This window comes from Rhineura floridana, chromosome 3 (genome assembly GCF_030035675.1).
Source record: "Rhineura floridana isolate rRhiFlo1 chromosome 3, rRhiFlo1.hap2, whole genome shotgun sequence".
NCBI classification, from domain to species: domain Eukaryota; kingdom Metazoa; phylum Chordata; class Lepidosauria; order Squamata; family Rhineuridae; genus Rhineura; species Rhineura floridana.
The window spans coordinates 52,522,528-52,544,289 of NC_084482.1; the positions used below are offsets into that span (position 1 = coordinate 52,522,528).

Below are 21,762 nucleotides of genomic sequence, written 5' to 3' on the forward strand. Positions count from 1 at the left end.
TGCATACTGCCCAACTGAATTTGTAGTGAAATGCTACAAATCTAGGATAATAGCCACAAGTTACTGGACAGCACAGGGCTATGACCCTTTGGAACAGCAAGCACTGGACCCAACAGATGTAATTGTTCGGTAGGCTTCTTGTTAAAAACAAACACTAATTTAGTATAGTCATCACTGTTGATTAGAACACACACTACACACAGAGAACATTTAGAGTTTCCATGGTAACCACTTCTACTAAGACATAACTAAGCACCATGTCAATTAATCTTAAACAGCTTCATACAAATTAGACAGACACATTACTCTTTGTCCTTTAGTGTGACTGTATTTCATGGAGGCCAAGTATTTGTGCACAAGACTTTGCATCCTGCTACGATCACATTTAACGCTATTGGCAAGAAATGTGTACAGTGTATTGCAAGACCAATGACAAGTCTAGAAACTATTTAGGTAGCCCATTAATCTTGTATGCACTGTGAAAATCCCCTTTTGAGAATTAGAACATATAAACCAAGGCAGCCTGATAGTCAATGTGGTGGGTGATCTCTGCTTGTCATGGAATTATTCTGCAATATTGTAGAACCCATAGAACCAGAGCCCTTAACACTTAGCATACTTATATAATTATACTTTATAATGCAAGAGGCTCTTAAAATGGCTTACAAAACAGTATCAGAATAAAATCACACATAAATCTACTACAGGAATAGAAATTGCATAGTGTCCATTTCATGCCCTCGATCTTCCCTGGTGTCGTATCTGGTAGCAGCTCCCACCAGCTCTGAAACGAGGAAGTGGGGCTGAGCAGCTGGATCTCTCAGCCCATGATGGAAACAGTCTTCCTTTGCTGTCTGTTTGTCACCCACACCCTTGGAATTGGGTCCAATTGTTGAGAGATGAATACAACAGTGTGTTACTAAATGCAAAAATTACCCATGCAGTGATACACTATTTCATCAGCGCTTAGCCTGCATGTTACCTCCTCCTCAATACCATTTGATTAGTGTCCTAGTAGTATTCCTGTTTCTACCATTTTTTTCCAGTGTGATGCAGTGTTTAGTGTTGGATTAGAACTGGGGAGGTGGGGAAAGAATCAGGTACAAGGTCTTCTGTTTCTTTGAGAAAAGCAGAATATAAATGTAAGAAACAAAGCACAAATTTTATTTTCTCTGTTGTGTGCATCCTTCCTGCAGACAGACAAAAAGCTCATGGGCACCCAAAGTATGGACGCTCTTCATGTTAGGGGGAGGTCAAGCTCTATATAAGAAAGCGTGCTATAATTACATTTATATGATGTTTTTAAAGGTTTAAAAACACTTCACGTATTTAATTCCAGCAGTCCTTTCAACAACAATAACACTGTGAGGTTGGCCATTCTTATTATCCTCGCAAGGCTAAGAAACAATGGCTTGTTTCAGTCCACTTTGAAAGTTCATGGCTGATATGAGCTTTGAACCAGAGACTTTCTGGCTCATAGGTCATACTCTTAGCCACAGCACTAAACCAGTTCCCACGATTTCCATATAAACAATGGCAAAATATTTTCTGCTGCACTTCGCACGTTATAAAAGGATAAAGTTTCTCTTTCCATGGCTGTGGATCTCTGTAGTAAGAAGCAATATAATGTAATGCTCAGCTTTCAGTACAGCCCCCCCCGGACCTTTCAGCATAGCACTCTTCAGGCTTGAATAACTACAGGTTGGAAGCTAGCCTTTTGAATCATGGTATGCCTCAGTACCATCTGCTACTAAATGGCTGCTGTCCAGCATGCCAAGTAAAAATTATTTCAGAGGAGTTGTTTTCAGGTACTTCTACTGTTTTAATGTGACATGACTCAACATTCACAGAGTTTTCCTTCTGCTGAAAATATCCAGCATTCTTTGTCATAGTTTCCTTTTACCCTGGGGTAGATGGCTCATAAGAGCGCATTCTCATTGCATGTCAGAGCAGCAGTTATTACTTTCCCTTCTCCTCTGCCAAGAGAAACAGCCAGATACTCCCTCCCAGCCCCCCAGCCCCCCCACGCAGGAAGCTGTTTTGCGGTTGTGGAAGAGAGCCCACTTGAGGCAGGCAGGGAGGCAACTCACTCTCTCTCTAAGACCCCACCCCAGGGCTTGATGTTTTGTGGGGTTTTTTTACAGCTGTTCTCCAAAGATTTAGTTCTCCCCTCCCCAATAACAGTAAATCCCACTGACCAGAGGTTGTTCCGGCATTTACATTTTATTAACCATTTATTTCATTGTTTTACTCTCACATTACAATCTTGTGGTAGTTTATTATTAAATGTATATATATTTCCTTTTAATTTTTCTTTTGGAAAATAAATAGGGAGATAAGCGAACCATGTAGGAACCATGTAGGTAGGGTACTTTCTGGAGTCTTTGTTAAACTTCATGATTGGATCTCCACTTCAGACCTGTGAAAAAGCACAGCCCCCACATGCATACTTGGATGAAAGCTGACAGATTTAAAAAAACAGGAAAAAAAAAACAGGAAAAGAACACCATGCCCCTAGTCCTGGCAGTGCAAGCTGAGGGGAAGTACAAGGTATCTTGTTCTTGAAACAAAAACATTCTATTTATGTTACAAAAAATAATCATCATCATATTCTCATTTGTTTTTAATTATGTACGTTAAGTCAGTTATACATGGATTTCAGATTCTGGCTTAATGCTTGTTAGCAAAATCCTTCAATTATCTGTCCTTCCCTGAGTTCACTGCCACTTCCAGAGGGACAGGCATGGCAATGGGAGCCAAGACTGTACATCTGAGCACAACTGATCCCAATGGGTCAGCAAACCAATGTGTCAAGTTACTTCTTGGTTTTATTCTCACCACTTAATTTTGGTGGGCCTTCAGTATATGTTTCTAGCCCTATGAGCAATCCTCCTTGGCTTCTGCCTAGAGTCTCACATGGTAGCTCTCAGCCTGAAAAGAAAATTCATAGAGCAGGCTTCAGGAAATGGATTTTGCAAGCAAGGCAAAGCTGACATCCATAATGCAAGATGAACTGGATACTAGATCTACTCTTAATGCTATCACAAGTGACAACATTATTTGCAAAACTACATTGCCATGCCTCTCTGCATCTTTGTAGGTAATTCCTTTTGGAGCTGATGCCTAAATAGCTGCACAATGTAGTGCAAAGGTCTTCTTGTCTTTGTACCCTAAACTACTCAGGCAGTTATTTAATTGGGATTATCTTCCCCTGGGCACTAAAGGGATTGGGATCTTCTTTGTCCGGGAGATGGGTGGCATGTGAGATGGAACCAGCATTCTCTAGAAAGCAGAAACACCAAGAGTTCTCTTGCTTCAGCACAAATGCATGCAGTCACATACACAGGGGGTCAGGTATACAAATAGCTTCCCCCACGTTCAGCCTAGGTGCAAGTGCCTGAAGTGGGGGCGGATGGGAAGAGGGATTCCTGCACAGGCCTGATCTGTATGTGTGCTGCAAATATCTGCATCCATTACCAAGCGGAATAATAGCACTTCTGCAAAAGGAGAGCAGGAGGAGGGGGCAGGATTTAAGGCAGTGGTATAATGATAAGGGAACTCCTTGCTGTCATTGCAGAGGTAGCAGGGCTTTTCTTGTGCTTATGGGGTTGTTGTGAGCAAAAGGAGCAGAGGATGGCTGGAGCAACTTATGGATTGAGAGGACATAAGAGGGGAAGGCCTCCTGTCCTGTCACATGCACCAATGCAGCTACTCAAATGTGTCATTCCTGTTTCCCAATGGGCACCCAGGGAGTGGGTGTAGTTTCCTGCTTTCGCCTTCACAGTGGTAATCATCTCTAGTATTTTCTGCAGCATTGAGACTTTCTCTTCCTTAGGGTTTCCACTAATTCCTTTTGTCTACTTGCAGAGGAACAGTAAATGCTAGAGAAGTTGAACGGTGGCATTTAGAGTAGAAAGATACACACAGAACTATCCAAGACCAGGCAACCTGCAACCATGCGACTGCTGGGGCTAGCACTTGGCACAAAATAGGCAGCAACCACAGGTGTTCTAGGTAGAATATGTAGAACAGTAGGTAAGTTCTGAATTAATTCCTGATTTAAAGGAAACTCCACCCTTCTTCCAGGAAGAAATTGTCTTATTAGTTCATAGGAGCCATATTGCCAAGCCATTAGAGCAGCAGTCACAGGCAGTAGTGGTGGAACCGGTGAAAATATAAATGCTCCTTTTCTGTAGCTCCTGGGGGTTCTGGCTGCGAAGAAAAGCAAGAGGCTGCTTCTCTTCCTCCCTTCTGACTCAAAATAATCAGTAGCTAAATCAGGAGGAAAAAAAGTGTTCAAGTTATGGGGGTTGCACAGCAGCAGCAGCCAACACTTAACATTCAAGTCGATAGTTTCACTATGTACATCATGAATGAAAAATGGTCCCGCTTGCCAGAAGATGTCCTGCTCTGACAAAGCAGCCACACATACTGTTATCTGATCCGTTTCTCCACTGAGTACACAGAGATGTAGTAGTCATTGCTTCCAACTGCTAGGTGAGGCTATGGAAAAGAGGAAACAAAATATGGAATGAATGCATACAAAGCAGGGTCCTACTAAGGCCAATTGGCCTTCGTAGCTACTTAGAATTTGTACTTACTACCAACCCTGCTCCTCCCTCCCACAAGAGGGAAGGGGTTGGGGTCTTGACGGTGATGTCACACTAAGTTTTGCAAATTCTCTGACTCTGAAGCCCATGTAAGAGGCAAGCCCTTCAGCCTCTCTTCCATCTTCAAGCTGGATACAGTGGGCTGAGGCTTGTCCTTTTGCTCTGAGCCCAAGAGGTTCAGAAAGCAGCAAAACCTCTACAGCTAAGCCATAAATTAATTTTATTCTGTTTCTCTTAAGGAATGTTTTGTGCTGTTTCTGATTTTAATTATTGCATTTTATATCACGATTTTTGATTATTTTGTTGAGTGGTGGCCATATACTTGAAAAAACGACTACTACTACCACCACTACCACCAAGCTACTTCCTGAAGAGAAGTCAGGGAGATTCTCTCCCTTCACTTCTCCAGGACTGAGGGAAGGGTGGGGGGGGAATCATATCAGAACAATTTCCCCCTTATTTGTCTATTCCTTCATATAGGAAACCCTGGGCATGTGTCCACAGCCCCCACCCCCTGGAGAAAATGTGCATAAGACTGTTGTGAGAGCCCTAAAAGTGCTAAACAGGTAACCTTATGATTAGGGATTTTGCCTTTTGCTTTCATTTAAAAAAAGAATTATCAGCATGCAGAACAATAGACATTAGCATCTCCGTTTAAAGGATAAAGTCTCCATTTGTGCTAAATTATTGCACTCAAGAGAAAGTAACAGCCCACAGGACAAAGATAGACAAACTGTTCCACTTGTGCACACTAGGAATCTGGTGATTAACATGACTACAAGTGCATAGAAATATAGTGTCTAGCCCCCAAAGCAGTGCACAGTACATATAGAATTCTGAAACAACTTTTTTAAAAAAGTGAATACCTGATTTTTATAATTACTATAGCCCACTGAGGGGAAAAATAATAGTGTGCAAAGGAAACATATCATTTGCCTTACCCACATGGTTCCATTATTCAGAGCAGTGACATCATACCCTGGGAAGCAGCTGCCACACTGGTATAGTAATACATGGAGTTGGGTCTTTGAAGAGTCTATGAGTGGTTTCCAATGACTGGGGTGGAAGTTCTGCATTCCTCCCATAACCATAAACTCTTATCTACTCTGCTCCACCTTCTACAGTGACAGTCAGCTCCCAGTATTTTCCGTCATATTGGAAATCCTTTGTCCTTAGGACTTTGACTAATTTCCTTTGTTTATTTCCAATGGACCAGCAATCCATGAATACCCAACTGCAAACTCATATCTACTTTGCCTTATCTATCAGGCATCTCTTTCTGTTGACCTACTGGAGAAGAAGTATTCAGCAGACCATGGTCAGAAAAGAGGTTGTATTCAACATAGCGCTAAGGAGCGTTCCTCCCCCCGTTCTCAGGATTCTCCTAACCTTCTGGAGCAGATCTGAGGAGGGTGCAGGGAGAGGAGGGAGGAAGCCATTGCTAGTGTAACAAGTTAGCTGAATATGGCCCAGGATCCTGGACTAGATGGATCCTTGGTGTGATCAAAGTAGCAGTTAACCTGACAACAACTAGAAAATTCTAAATTGTGCGAACCTTGTCAAAGTAAACAAAAGAATCCCACTAGAATATGCAAATGATCTCAAATAAAAAAAAGAACCAAACATTTGCAAAATGAGCTAATTCAACATATAAATTTGTTCACTGCATTTTGGTTTTCTGGCTTCTGAATGTGGAACGAATGAGCGTATGTAGGCATCTGGACAGCTTCACTAAGTCCTCTTTTCAATAACCTAAAGTTACCCTAAATACAGCCAACAGTGGAGATGTTCTACAGTTGAGAAAGAAGACTGACCCAGTGTGGATGGAAGGCTAGGCAGCTGATGGCGCCCACTCTCTGGCCCATGAATCCATCATAGTACTTGATATTGTTGATCAGTTCACCATTCCCATTGTAGATTGCAGTGAATTGATTCATAGAGCCACTGCAAGGGGAAACAGAACACAGCACATTGATGATATTAATCATTAAATTACCTACTGGTTGAGGCTTAGAGATAGAGGTTTTCTACTCTTTGCTGATCAACCATGTAGGTAAGTGCCATTTATAGGGCAAGAAGCAAAGAATCCAAAGGAGCTTATATCAGCAAAGAGATTTTCTTTTAAACCTTGGAATCTTCAGCTCAGTCTCAGTTATCACAATAAAAGATTTACATGCTCAGTAGGAGATTCAGGGAGGAGAGAATGGGAGACAGAACAGCAGGCTGGGAGAATCTAACTCTGGGATTGTTGTGAGCCCTGCTGGGAGGGGGTGAACAGACAAGAACGAAGCAGAGGAGGAGGACTTAGAGTGAGATGTTTGAGCCAGTGAAGGGCCGAGTGGGGAGCGGGACCCAGAAGGCACCCCAGCTCTGGCCTTGGACAGTTCAATCCCAGCAGCTCCAGATACCCCTGTGGAGAGTCAACCTGTCCAGCTGTTTTTTCCCCAGTCTGATGCTTCCCCTCTCCCTGTGCCTGCGTTGCCAGCAGGCAGCCCCTCTCGGAGGAGGAAGATGGGACGGGGACGGTGACGGAGGCTCCGCCTTCGCCTTGTGCCAGGAGGCAAATGCGGCGGGAGATTCAACAGACACAGTTGAGGTGGAGCTTTCACCTGCGAGTGCACTCCCAACAGTGACAGTTGACACACGCAAGCAGGGTGCCCCCCCAGCCTTACTTAAGCTGAGGGGGGGGGAAGTAGTTGCTGAGTCAACATCTTAATGCTGCAAAGTATTGCCTAGTTAGTCCTAGAGAGATGCTGAGTTCTGAGTAAGCCATAGGTAGATTTATAAAGCGCACTGAATTGAAACTGTCTCTTACTACAATAAAAGAAAAAACCACAGCCGTGTCTGAGTCTGAGTTCCTCGAGTTCAGGCAGGACAGGGATGGTCTTGAATGAGAACCCCAGGCACCAAACTGGTGAAACTGGACAGCAAGCCCCCCACCAAATCATACATTTTTGCTCTCAGGAAGGAAAATTCACATGGTTCTTGATATGGTGAGCCGCAAAATTCCTGCTGGGAGGAAGGGCGGGATATAAATCAAATAATAAATAAATAAATAATTGAAATCCAGGTGCTATAGGTTCAATGAAGCATACAAGGGTTATAATACCTCAGCTGCAAACACAGGAAATAAGTTATGCTGCTTATGCCAAGGAAAATAAATGAAAGTGTTTGTAACAACAGGCTGATCCTTGACCATAGCAAGATCCTCCTTTATAGATGAACAGGATGGTTCTATGTAGAAGCCTTTTAGAACCTACCATGCAAACAGGTTGGCTTGTGGGTGAATGTCGAGAGCTGTCAGTCCTTTTACTATCTGCAGGGCCTTCACCGACTCTGGCATTCTTGGGTCAAAGAAACGAACATCTCCATTAACACTACAAAGAGATAAAACATAGGGCTATTAGAGGTTCACTCTAATATGGAGAGCAGGCTCTACTTATCCCAGAACCTAGTTATAACTAGGAGAATGCAGTACTAATGTTCAATGTGCCAGCAATACCATTTTGCAACAACCAACGCTTTAACCTTTGCTAACCACTGGAGTCTATGTCAGGTAGCACCTGCACAGCCCCAGGTGCTGCAGAAGCAAGCATGAGGTTGGTCTTGGTACTGGGCCACTTACTCATGCACAAGGAATACATTTGATTGAATGAATTCATTTTTCCTTCTGTCTAACTCACTGCCATTAAATATCATCAGAACAACTCTGCCTGGTGGACTTCCGGGAAGGGTTGCTCTGCCTGTGCTGCCTCTGAGCCGAGCTCTTGTCTCAGAGGAAGCTTTTTCAGCTTCAAAATCAGTCAGAACGTCTTTTTTGACTGGTAAAGATTTTCTCCTGGTCAGGGAGAAACGTGAGATTAACCACAAAGCCTGTTTTTGTGGGGAGGACTGGATTTCATTTATTTATGAGAAAAGGTTCAAACTGCAATGTCGGACGGACTTTCATCAAGCTCTAGCTGATTATAGCAATACGTTTATCTTTTCTTCAAAGAAAAAATGGATTATAACAGGCAAACAAGCATCCTTCTTTCTATTTTCTTTTTTCACTTGGTTTAAATTGGTGCAGTTAAAAAAGAGATTTGTCAATGAATCAGCTGTGAAGAATTCCTAGGTGAGTTATGGCTTTTCTCATTCACTTACGAAATTAAGGAGGAAAGAAATCGAAAAAGCTTATCTTTGCTTTTATCGCAAAAAGCTGTCCTGGAGGTGCATTCTAAAGATACCAACGGAAGAGGGATTTCTATTTCGAGGAGGGGGAAAAAACTTTTTTTGGTCTATTTCATTTTGACGAATCTGCTTGTTCACGCCGCCACTAATTGTCTTGATGTTGGGAACTAAGTTTGTTTTGTATTCCTGAACACATAGAGATAAGGCAGGCTGTACTGTCTACACTGATATCAGCAGCCTGGAATATTAACCCAATTGTGGCTGAAATAATTTTTGTTTCTGTGGTTTTAAGAATGGCAGCCAGGAAAGTGATTGAGACCATGGAAGAAATTATGTTTCAGAAAATAATGGATGAGATTGAGATAACAAAACAAACCCTGAGACAGGGCAGACAGGAGATGAAAATTGAATTTAACAAAATGACACAGGAGCTTAAAGAAATAGGGGATTCTGTAAAAGAGGTGTTTGATGGGATTAGAGATGAAAAAAGAATAATTAAAGGGAAGCCACAAGACCTGGAGATTGGAACAAGTGTGAAATTGGAAAAAGATTTGGAGTTTATGGATCTTAGAAATAAAGTTTACTGTTTGGAATTCAAAGTTGTCTCTGAAAAAATTAATGAAGATTTTGGTGGTAAAGTTACCAATGCCTTGGATAATTTTCTGGACTGGAATGATGTGATGGAGTTTGACATTGAAAAAATCTATGGAGTTGGCTACAGATATGTGACAGTGGAGAAACTCTTAAGAGATGAACCAGTGCATTTTGTAAAAAAGAACAGAGATATGACTTTGCAGCAATATTTCAGTAACATATTCAGAATTCTTGACTGGAATGATGTGATGGGGCTTGTCATAGAAAAAATCTATGGAATTAACTACAAATATGTGACAGAGCAGAGATGTACCCAGAACAGAGATGTGGCTTTACAACAATATTTCAGTAATATATTCAGAATTGATGGCAAGGACATATTTGTGATGGGGGAAATTCCCATCAGACTCTTGTTATATGACTATGGCTATGACAGCAAGATCATCATAAGATACTGATAATGGATGAATGGATACTGAAACCACTGGACTTAACATAATGGATGAATGGATACTGAAACCACTGAATTTAACAGGACTATTGAAGATGGAAGATGGAATTAATATTGAAAATGGAAGAATGGTTATGGAAATTATTGGACTTAACAGATTTGACGAGATGGATTAATCGATATGTTTATTTGGACTATGGTTATGACAACAAGATTATTATGGGATACTGATAATGGAAGAATGGCTACTGAAATTACTGGACTTAACAGGATTATTGAAGATGGAAGATGGAATTAATATAGATAATGGAAGAATGGCTATTGAAATTATTGGGCCTAACAGATTTGAATCAGATGGATTAAGCGACATGTTTATTTGGAGAAAAATTGAAAGATATATCTCTCAAGGAATTGAAACCTCTCTTTGACTTTTTGTAGAAAGAATAAAATAATGTTTATGAGATTTGATGATTAATTAAGATAACTACTGGAGGAAAGTGATTCTATAATATAATTTTAGAGATAGGATTGTTATATATTGTAGACTTATAATTGATCTGCGACAAATCGGAAGTCAACATTTTATTTTGTTGTTTGATTGTTTTTGTTTTGTTTTGTTTTTTGTCTTTGAAAATTTGAATAAAAATTAATGAAAAAAAAAAAAAGAACAACTCTGCCTGGTTTAGCTATTTGTCTGGATTCTGGACAATAAATCCCTTTGTATTACCTGGAACAAGGTAAATGAGAATGGAGTCACTTGAACAATATGCAAACATCTTGTGCCACAGAACTGACTTTGGACTGATGGGCCTATGACACATTTTTGGCAGGTGACTTCTAACACTGGACAAGATACTTTATAGTGGCAAGAGTGGGTGGATGAGATTATAATAAATTGGCAAAGTAAAATTTCTAACCTTCAGATTGATTGCCATCTTGCCATGAATGTAACTGAGTCATATCTCATGAACCTGGTCCCCAGTCCTAATCTTTTACATGTTTTAAAGTGTGTTTTGTCCAAGTAATGATTTTATGAGGAAAGGAAGGTTGAAACATGGGGTTCATTCATTGGACAGTTTATATTTTAAGCAGCGGCTCTGGGCAGAGAGTTGAAGTAAGATGGATAGAATCAAGCCTACTAAGGAACTGAAGAACTTATCTTGTGATGTACAATCCTTGGCTGTAGTTTTTAGAGTGGAGACATTAATTAAAATCTAGTAGAATAAGAAAGGCATATAAGAAAATGTTGAGGATACTGTACCCAAAGTCTAATCGACTGAAGTTTCCGGTAAAAAGACAAGCCACTTTACAATAATCTGCATAGCTATCACTGATCTGGAAAACTAATCACACAATTACTCTTTTGTATAATGGAATGTGAAAACAAGTTTATAGTCCTTATGGTTGTGGATAAAAACGTGAAAATGTGTGGCTATTATTATTATAGGTTCTTGACCCAGACTTGTCCATTTGTTGCTTCCAAAGGTACTTCATCTGCTTGCCCCTATTCCACTCCAATCTCTACACATACATTCTACAAAATCCAAAGTCTTGTGAGTGAAATAAATTAGGAACAATAAGAAAGAAATGCATGAAAACATATGCATGCCACATAACTTGAGGGATCACCTTGCACCATGTTTGCCTGTTCAACACTTCAGACTGTGGAACTTGCACTTTTACAAGTGGCATCATAATGCTTGTCCTGTGTCTGTGAGAAATCGATCTTTTATTTATTTTATTTATTATTTGATTTATATCCCGCCCTTCCTCCCAGCAAGAGCCCAGGGTGGCAAACAAAAGTGCTAAAAACACACCAAAACATCATAAAAACAAACCTTAAAATACATTAAAACAAAACAACTTTAAAAACAATTTTTAAAAAAGCTTTAAAAACATCTTTTAAAAAGGGTTAAAAACATTATTAAAAAACATATTAAACAATTCTGACACAGATGCAGACTGGGATAGGTCTCAACTTAAAAGGCTTGCTGAAAGAGCAAAGTCTTCAAAAGGCGCCGAAAAGATAACAGAGATGGCACCTCTCTAATATTTAAGGGGAGGGAATTCCACAGGGTGGGTATCGCCACACTAAAGGTGTTTCCTATGTTGTGCAGAATGGACCTCCTGATAAGATGGTATCTGCAGGAGGCCCTCACCTGCAGAGCGCAGTGATCGACTGGGTATATAAGGGGTAAGACGGTCTTTCGGGTATCCTGGTCCCAAGCTTTATAGGGCTTTGTACACCAAAACTAGAACCTTGAACTTGGTCTGGTAGCAAATGGGCAGCCAGTGCAATTCTTTCAGCATTGGGGTGACATGCTGGCGATACCCTGCCCCAGTGAGCAGTCTCGCCACCGCATTTTGCACCAGCTACAACCTCTGGACCAACTTCAAGGGTAGCCCCATATAGAGGGCATTACTGGTAAAAGGCACAGAGCTTTGAAAAGTTACTTTTTTGAACTACAACTCCCATCAGCCCCAGCCAGCATGGCCACTGGATTGGGCTGATGGGAGTTGTAGTTCAAAAAAGTAACTTTTCCAAGCTCTGAAAAGGCACTCCTAGCCACGGAGGTCACCTGGGCTTCTAGCAACAAAGATGGATCCAGGAGCACCCCCAGACTATGGACCTGCTCTTTCAGAGGGAGTACAACCCCATCCAAAGCAGGCAACTGACCAATTATCCGAACTCGGGAACCACCAACCCACAGTACCTTCGTATTGGCCCTCATCCAGCCCACCACCGAGGCCAGGAAGCGGTCAAGGGTTTGCACGGCCTCTCCTGATTCAGATGTTATGGAGAAATAGAGCTTGGTATCGTCACCATACTGCTGACACCTCACCTCAAAACTCCTGATGACTGCTCCCTAGGGCTTCATATAGATGTTCAACAGCATGGGGGACAAGATGGTACCCTGCGGCACCCCACAGCACAGCTTGCAACTCAACTGCTGTGCCACAACCCTCTCAATCACCTTCTCTAAAAAGGGGGTATTTGCAACTGGTTGGTAGTTGTCACATACCAATGGGTCCAGGGTGGGCTTTTTCAGGAGTGGTCAGATCACTGCTTCTTTCAAGGTGGCTGGAACCACTCACTCCTGCAATGATGCATTGACCACACCCTGGATCCACTCAATTAAACCCCCTTACCAAGTTTTAATAAGCCAAGAAGGGCAAGGGTCGAGAGGACATGTTGCTGGCTGCATTGTTGCAAGCACCTTGTCTATGTCATCAGGCCGCATCAACTGAAACTGTTCCCAAGAAGTTGCAGCAAACATTGCACTGGACACCTCATTGGGACTACAGTAGATGTGGAGGGGGCATCAAGACTGCTATGGAGGCGAGCAACTTTACCCTCAAAGTGCCTTGCAAACAATTCACAGTGGGCCTCCGAAGGGTCTAAAACACCATTTTTTGGAGTTGATGTCAACAGACCCTTGACAATATGGAAAAGCTCCACTGGACAGCTACTTGAGGATCCGATGGAGGCAGAGAAGTGGGCCTTCTTTGCCACCCTCACCACCACACAGTAGGCACAGTTATGATGTTTTACTCATGCCAGATCAGCCTCACAGCACGTCTTTCGCCACTTGCGCTCTAGCTGTCGTCCAGCCTGTTTCATTGCCCTTAGCTTACTGGTGTACCAAGGTGCAAGCCGGGCTCCACAATGCCAGAGAGGGCACTCAGGGGCAACCGTGTTGACAGCCTGATGCGCTTCACTGTTCCACAGTGTGAGAAGGACTTCAACAGGGGCACCTGCTCTGTCTACTGGGAACGCCCCCAGGGTATTCAGGAATCCTGTGGATTCCATTAGGCTCCAGGGGGTGGACCATCTTAATCTGTCCACCCCCCCACTTCAGGGAAGGATCGGAGCCATAAGTCTAAATTTTACCAGGAAGTGATCTGACCATGACAATGGGGTGGCAGCACCTGTGCTTTAGAAAAACCTCGCCTATTAGGCAGGAACTTTATAGAGTTTTAGGTGACTGCCAAAATCTTTTTTTCCTCAGCAAGCCTGTCTGAACACATAATTCAATCAGTTTTTAAGTTTTGTTGATTTTATCTGTGTTACTGAGAATTATTTTACTGTTTTATGTACAATACTGATAGATTTTTAAATAAAAATTCTTCAATAAATAATTTTGATTGCAGAGTCACTGGAAGTGTAAAAGCCTAGTCTGCTCTGGCTCAACCTCTTTATAAAGTGCTGTTAGGAATCATGAGCCTCAGAATACCAATTCTTTGCTCCCTGAGTCACCAATACAGCTGGTCTGAGGATGTAACAGAAGCCACCAAGAAGCTGCATCTAGGAAACGGGAAGTTGGATCTCTTGAAGCAGGAAGTTAGGTAATCCCACAGTCTATCTCATGCTACTCTTCCCTTTAAAAATTCCTTAGGGTGCAATCCAATATATGTCTACTCAGAAGTAAGCTCCATTGGGTACAATGGGACTTATTCCCAAGTAAGTGTGTACTGGATTGCAGCCCCAGTCTCTAGTTTTAGCATTTCATTGTGAGGACTTGAACCTGCAGCTTCCATGTTGCAATTCAGATCCTTCTGCTATCTTTTGTGATGCCTCAAATACTTGACCTGACCTTGTCATTTCATTAGAGGTCTAATAGCCTTTAAAAAGTGACCCATGAGTAATTATAGCTTGAAAAGATCTAAAGAGGCCCTCAGTATGTGAAAAGCTGGCCTCAATGGAACCTAACAGTAACCAAAAAGGGGCAAAGAAGGCACAGTAGAAAAAAGAAGAGTGGCCTAGGTCAGCTTCTGAGTTGGATCTTGTCCTCATCCATTAAGAGACCATAGCCTGTTCCTGCACAGGAGCAGGGCTACACTGTGGTTCACAATACTTACTTTTCAGGCAGACTTGAGCCCCTCCTCCCACAATCTCTTTGTACAGCTTAAGTACAGTACACTACAAGTTATTTGTATCAATAAGGCGCGTTTGCAACGGTGTTTGTATAATATGTTCAAAGGGAGAAGTCATCTAATCAACTGATACCATAATTATATAGAGCTCCAAATTAGACTGTAAGGATATTACATTCAGGGCAATTATAACTACTGGTTGCCTCGCATACTAGGGTTATGAACAGAGTTTGAAAAAATCTACTAAATGATGCAGTAACTTTGTTCAAAGCCTTGAATGTCGATACAACAATAATTTAAAGTCCAATATTCAAAATTTCTAAATATACCAAAATGGCATAAACAAAAAGAATTTCAGGGTTCACCATTGGAAGAGAGAGAAATATTTATGTAAAACAGGGAGAATCCATGTATAAAATAAAATTAAGACATCCATATTTCATGCATTGGTGCCAGGAGAGAGTTCAAAATATTGCTAACTGCAACATAGGGGGAAAAAGTCCCGCTATGTTGCACAAAAGCTTTCAGTTTTCTCTCCCTGTGGAGACCCTCAGGTCATGAGTAATTTTCTTTGAAATAGCTAGGTTCCATAAATTCTTGTACCCAAGGTGTATATCCAGATTAAGCACAGTCTCCCATTTTGGTGCTATGAAGAGTCTAGCAGCTATCAATCAACACATCCATACCAAAAGTTATTTTGGACCAAGGTTTTCCTTTGTCCAGCCCAAAAGTTTAGCAATGAAAGATGAAGGGTCATAATAATACTATAACTAAGAATTAGAGAAATTTCCAAATAAACCACATTCCAAAAGCCCTGTACTGGTGGGCATCCCCACCCTAAGTGGAAAAATTTCCTTTTATCCCTCATGCACGCCAGCAGTCAGAAGACAGACAATAAGTTATACAACAGCTTTGTATAGGTGTGTGATGCCATCTTTGAGTAAGCTTTCACAAACACTCTCAGATATAGGCTGAAACCTATATGGTTTGGATGTCTAGATGTTACTAAAGAGAGCCAGTGTGGTGTAGTGGTTAAGGTGTTGGACTATGACCTGGGAGACCAGGGTTCGAATCCCCACACAGCCATGAAGCTCACTGGGTGACCTTGGGCCAGTCACTGCCTCTCAGCCTCAGAGGAAGGCAATGGTAAACCCCCTCTGAATACCGCTTACCATGAAAACCCTATTCATAGGGTCGCCATAAGTCGGAATTGACTTGAAGGGAGTCCATTTCCATTTTCACTAATATTCATGTGTAACTCATTCTCTCAAATAACCTTAAGACCCAAAGGAGAGTCAGTAGATATCTCTAATAATGTGGCATATACAGCTACCATACCCCAAACTGCAGCATCATATGTTCAACTACAGTAAGATCTCTACAAGCTTGTATTTCAAGATTTGCTAATTGTACAGCCATGAGAGTGGCTGTATACTATAGCCAGCATGGATTTTTCACATTCTGCAGTGTTAAATTGAAAATACTCCCCATGACATTCTGCTGCTTCCCATAAGCACATTTCAAAACAAAATCTTACAAAACTTATAGTCCTGAACTCAGAATTGCTTCCTTAACAACCCTCTAAGGCAGCCTTTCCCAACCAGTGTGCCTGCAGATGTTGTTGGACCACAACTCCCATCAGCCTCAGCCAGCATTGCCAATGGCTGAGGTTGATGGGAGTTGTGGTCCAACAACATCTGCAGGCACACCGGTTGGGAAAGGCTGCTCTAAGGTTTCATGGTAATACACATATCACAACAGTCAGAGAGAATCAAGAGTTCAAAGTGTAAAATAAGAGAAAAAAATCCACACCCCTGTTGGACTTCTTTCTGTCAGTGGCTTCATAATTAGTTGAAATTAATTAAAAATCAGCCATGTTCACAGAGTACCTGTAATACTATTACTGACCTTGCCCTATACTCTTGACCTTCATCTTCTACAGGTTAAATGTTAAAAAAATGCTTGGCTGATTTTTAATTTACGAAATTTAACATTGAAGTCTATTATAACGTCGGGCATGCTCAGTAAGAACCAACTGTCAGTGTTCTCAAAGCCAGATTCACAGCTGTTTAGCTTGGCTAATCCGGTGGCCACACCCACACCAGACCTTTATTTCACTTTAGACAGTCATGGCTTCTCCCAAAGAATCCTGGGAAGTGTAGTTTGTGAAGGGTACTGAGTGTTGTTAGTTATTTCCCTGACAGAGCTCCAGTGGCCACAATGGTTTAACAGTCAGCCCCTCTTCTGGGGATTGTAGCTCTGTGAGGGGAATAGGGCCTGTTCTAGCAACTCTCAGCACCCTTCACAAACTATACTTCCCAGGAGTCTTTGGAGGAAACCATGACTGTCTAAAGTGAAATAAAGGTCTGGTGTGGATTTGGCCAGGGACAGCTTTGGTCTAAATTTGGGTGGGAGACTACATGTGCCTGCTGTAGAATAAAAACATGGGGGAAACACTGAAAAACAATGATACTGTTCACAATGTTTTCCTTTTGGAAAGGAAAGGGGCTTCCCTTCTGCCCAGTGTCCACCCACCCAATCTCCTCCCCTCACCCTCCCTCACGATATGCTCAGAGGCACATATTACCAAATTCTTCCAAGCTACACAGGAAGTGAACTGGACTGTGAAAGACCAACCCAAATTGTGTTTGCATTTTGACAAATTTGTAGGGCAGTACAATATTTCATAGAGGAGGTCAGGTCTCCTGCTCCCCTGGTGCATTCACTATAGCTGCCCAATTTCCCACTTTTTAAAGTTTGATAGAAATATCTGTTGGCTATAGGTACATTTTTAAACCGCAAGGGTTTTTTGCCTGTTAATGAATATACCTTTAAGCTGGTGTTCCTGCAACCAATGTAGCCCTGTGGATCCCACTTTTATTCTTAATTTAAACTGATTTTATGTTCCATGTCATTTACTTTATATCCTCATATTCTAGGGTCCTCTCTTTCAACTTGTGCCAGTGGTTCCATGCCAACTCTTGGTATGCATCAAAGCATTTGTGCTCATTTTAACCATACTTCTGTGCCATGTTCTGCTGTCCTCCCCTGCCCCCCCCGCTGGTCCTCCCTTAAACTGTGGACCCGTATAAATAATGCTCCTACCCTTCAAATTTTTGCTATTTCTTGCAGTCTCTCATTCTTTGCTCTTACAGAAACTCAGATCACTCCTTTTGATCCTGTAACTCCCCAGTTTTGTCTTATGGCTCTTTTATAACTACCCATTTGCATGTTTTTTGTTTTGCTTTTTCCTTCTGCATGCCACTTCAGCCTTTGTCTCACCCATTTCTCTCACATAATCAGAGTTTCATTTAGTTCACCTTTTTATCCTTTCCCCATGTATGCCTTGTATATAATCCTCCTGGGTCTCCTTCTCTTTTCTGACTCTGAAACCTGGCTGTATTATTTTCTTGGATGGTTTTTAGTATTCATTATGATCTACTTGCTGATCCATCTTTCCCAGGGTTTGTCTTCTGTCCTTCTCTCTCTCACCCAGTTTCTAGAATTCCTCCTACCCACCTTGCTGGATATGTTATATATTACACCATCTTCTCCTCTGGCTCTCTCATTTTCGTGTCTGATCCTTTTGTCCTCAGTTTCACTCCACATTACTCCCCATCCTTTCCCTCCTGTTGTCAAGACACTTTGTTTTCAGAATTACTGGTTAATCAATTTGGATTGCTTTTCTTCTTGATACTTATCTCATAGCTCCTAATCTGTCTAGTTCTACTTTTCTCTGCTTTCTTCCATGTTGTTCTTAACACTGAATTTTTGCCCTTCGCTTATTCTGTGTTCTTCTTGGCCTCCATGTCCTGCGCTTTCGTTAACCCCTTTCCTTCACTATATTGGCTCTAGTTCTTCTCCCCTCCCCCCTGCCCCCCCATATATTATTTTGCTCATGATTCTTCTTTGTTACACTCCCTTTGCTACTTCCTTATCAGACCCAGTTTAAAGCCTCTGCTATTTGTTTTAAGATCTCACCACTCTTTGGCTTCCTTGTCTAAATCATGAGTTAGTTCTTTTATTTATTTTAATTTATTATTTGTACTTGAAGCCTATCCTTCACCAAATGATCCCATGGTGGGTTACAAAAAACACCACAATTAATGACTTTTACAAATTACATTAAAATCATAAATTAATACTACAAAACAGCAATGACAAAATAACAGAACAGCAACACACAGCAATGCAGGAGGGAGATATCCACTCAACCAAAGGCATGAGTAAAGAGGTGAATCTTGACCAGTTGTTGAAAACTATACAGTGAATGGCACAAGATACACCATCAGAGGGGAGGTTATTCCAAAACGTGGGAGCCACCACAGAGAAGGCCTTCTTACATGCCACTACCCCTTGAACCACAGAGGGTGGCAGCACTATCAACAGGGACTCTTCTATCCACTCTTATATTCTTTCACTCTTGCTGCCCCATTTTTCTGGAACTCTCTACACTCTCCCCCTAGCTCACCACAACTTCCATACCTCTCCCTGAAAAGGTTTAAACAGTGCCTCAAAATGTATAAGTTCTCCAGAGCCTTTAATGTCTAATATTGGCTGCTTTTTTCCTTTTCTTTTGGTCTTGCCTTTCTTCAGACTATAAACCTGGATAATATCCAACTAAGGAATACACATAGACCCATTTAAATGAATGAATTTAAGCAACTTAAGTCAATTAATTTCAATTGGTCTACTATGACTACAACTAACATTGGGTGTTCCTTATAGTGTGCATGGTTTGGTTCTTTTTAACTGTATTGTACTTTTTCTAGTGTCTGAAATAAAATTATTATTATTTATTAAAATAAGCTTCACTCAAACAAGAGTTTGTGGAGAGCTCCATATCCAACTAGGGCTACACAGAGAACAAAAGACGAAGTGGCAGTAAATCGAAAGAGGAGAATTCCAAAGGCAGAATGAACAGAAGCAACATCTCCCTTCTCTTTATATTTGTGCAAGGAGAAGACACGAGAGCTGTAAGTAATGACAATAGAGCCATAATTAAAAAAGAAAGATGAAAGCACCAATATTTGTGCAACCAAGTGAAAGCTAATTAGAGGCTGATGGCAATCTACTTGAAGGCTGAGAGTTTACAGTCCACCTGCAATGCACACCAGTCACAGACCATGTGCTAAGATCTGATTCCAAAAGGTGCTGCTGGTGCGGAAGAGAAAGTAATACCTCACAGACAGCCAGATATGGAAAGTGAAAGGTCAATACCCAAAGATAAAAATGAAGAACTACAGAGAAAAGCACTCCAGCTGTCACTCCAAGTGTTAAGCTGTTTGAGATGTAGTAACATCCTCAGTAGGCTGAGGGTGTTACAGTCCCACTTAGAGAGGGCAACATCAAAGGGGAAAAAACATGAGAGGCAAAGCTTCATCGTATTACCCAGCATAATTAAATGTTTTGATAAAAATGTCTTCACTGTAAATTAACATATGTGAAATATAAACATAAACACAAATACAAAATGATGTAATGAATGTTGCTAATTTGTGGTGCCCCTTATTTATCTTTTTAAAAATGGTTTTAATTGTACACTGTATGTTATAGTATCCATCAGTGTCTATTACAAGCAAACCAAACAATACAAAAATAATAAATGGAACAATAAACAACATGAAAGGTGCGTTGGAGGATATAAAATATGCAAACAATAAGATGTGAAACTTGGCATGGGTACAGAGACAGAGCATTTGGAGATATTAACTGTATTTGTTTTCTTCACCAAGCCCTTTTTACTACAGGGAGCCTTTGAAAGGCTACATGGTGTCCCGAGTCTCAGGGATCTGGATGTTTTAGATCTTCACAGATCCCAAATGAACTACCCCTTATTCATCAATGGATACTAGACAATTATATATCAACAAAACCTTTTTGGGGGGGAACTAGATTGCTACTGCTGCTGCTTAATTGGTCCAGCTTCTCTTAATATTAGCCTCATTCACATGTAATGCTAAGCCAAACCATGGCTCAGTGTGGACAGGCAAACATGCGGGCGCCTAAGAGGAGATTATGGTCACTTTGCTCCTCCCTGGTCAAGGTCTCCCAGACACACCACAAACGGTAAAACATAGGATAAACCACGGTTTCAGCTTGTCTGGGGGAGCTAAACCATGAGCCAGGGTATGGATGGCATTCCAAGCCACACTATAGCTCAGCATAGCACAGTAGCAAAAGTAATAGGGAGGAGCAAAGTGGCTACAATCTGCTCTCTGGGAGTCCACCTGTTTGCTCTTTGGCACTAAGCTATGGTTTGGCTTACCAGGCCATTGTCTCCTCCTCCTCCCTCAATTGGTCCAGCTACCCCAATATTGTCTGTCCTAACAGTATTGCTTCTGCAGCAGTTGTCCAAGGCTTTAGGCAGCAGCCTTAACACATATTGGTACCTGGGATTCTTTGAAGGCTAAACCTGACACACCATTGACATATGCTTTAGCATTGGCCTATGTGAACTCTCAGATGTGTTCTTTATGCCTGTAGGTCAGTCACAAGACCATCTATGGCCTGGTCTATGACAGGGAGGGAGCCTAGACCCAAATGAGTGTCCTCCTCTCATTTGCTCTTTTCTTCCTATGACTTGTTTCCATTGTCACCAGGTGGAAGTTTTATTTTCAGTTGCTGCATCAAACAGCCTCAATTCCCCTGGATTTCTTAAAAGTATGTTCAGGTAGTGTCGGGTATGGCTTGTAGGCTTGGGGTGGGAAAACCTCAAGGAAAGAGACCACAAGACCTAGATTTTTAAAAGTTTACTGAAAAATAAATGGTAAGGAAAAAGGTTTTAACATCTGAATATATATGTAATAGAGAGATCGTACACACACACCCCATAAGAGCAAAGGGGTAACAAAATAACTAGGATAAACACCCACTTATTCCTACCTAGAATGTCCCTTATGTTCTTTAAAGCAATGTCTTACAGCCAGAGGATCTCCAGCATTCAGCTGGTCACGCAAAAATGGTTTTGCCAAACTAAACAAGAAAGCTCACCATTTCCCCCTTTTCCCTCTAAGCCCTCCTTCTCCAAAAAGGAGAGCATTCTCCCTCCAGACAAGATTC

At 41.5% G+C, this 21,762-nt stretch overlaps 1 protein-coding gene across 5 annotated transcripts in view; it reads right to left on the reverse strand.

Annotated features, from left to right (window-relative positions):
• Positions 1-2,605: 2,605 nt before the first annotated feature.
• Positions 2,606-21,762, reverse strand: part of RPTOR (regulatory associated protein of MTOR complex 1) — a 502,533-nt gene continuing 483,376 nt past the window's right edge. For all 5 annotated transcript variants that reach the window (XM_061615781.1, XM_061615780.1, XM_061615782.1 and 2 more), the window contains 3 exons: positions 7,871-7,987; positions 6,425-6,554; positions 2,606-4,503 (listed from right to left, as the gene is read on the reverse strand). In XM_061615781.1, the coding sequence (XP_061471765.1) occupies positions 4,435-4,503; positions 6,425-6,554; positions 7,871-7,987 (316 nt within the window). In that variant the 3' untranslated portion in view covers positions 2,606-4,434. The remainder of the gene's footprint in view (positions 4,504-6,424; positions 6,555-7,870; positions 7,988-21,762) is intronic.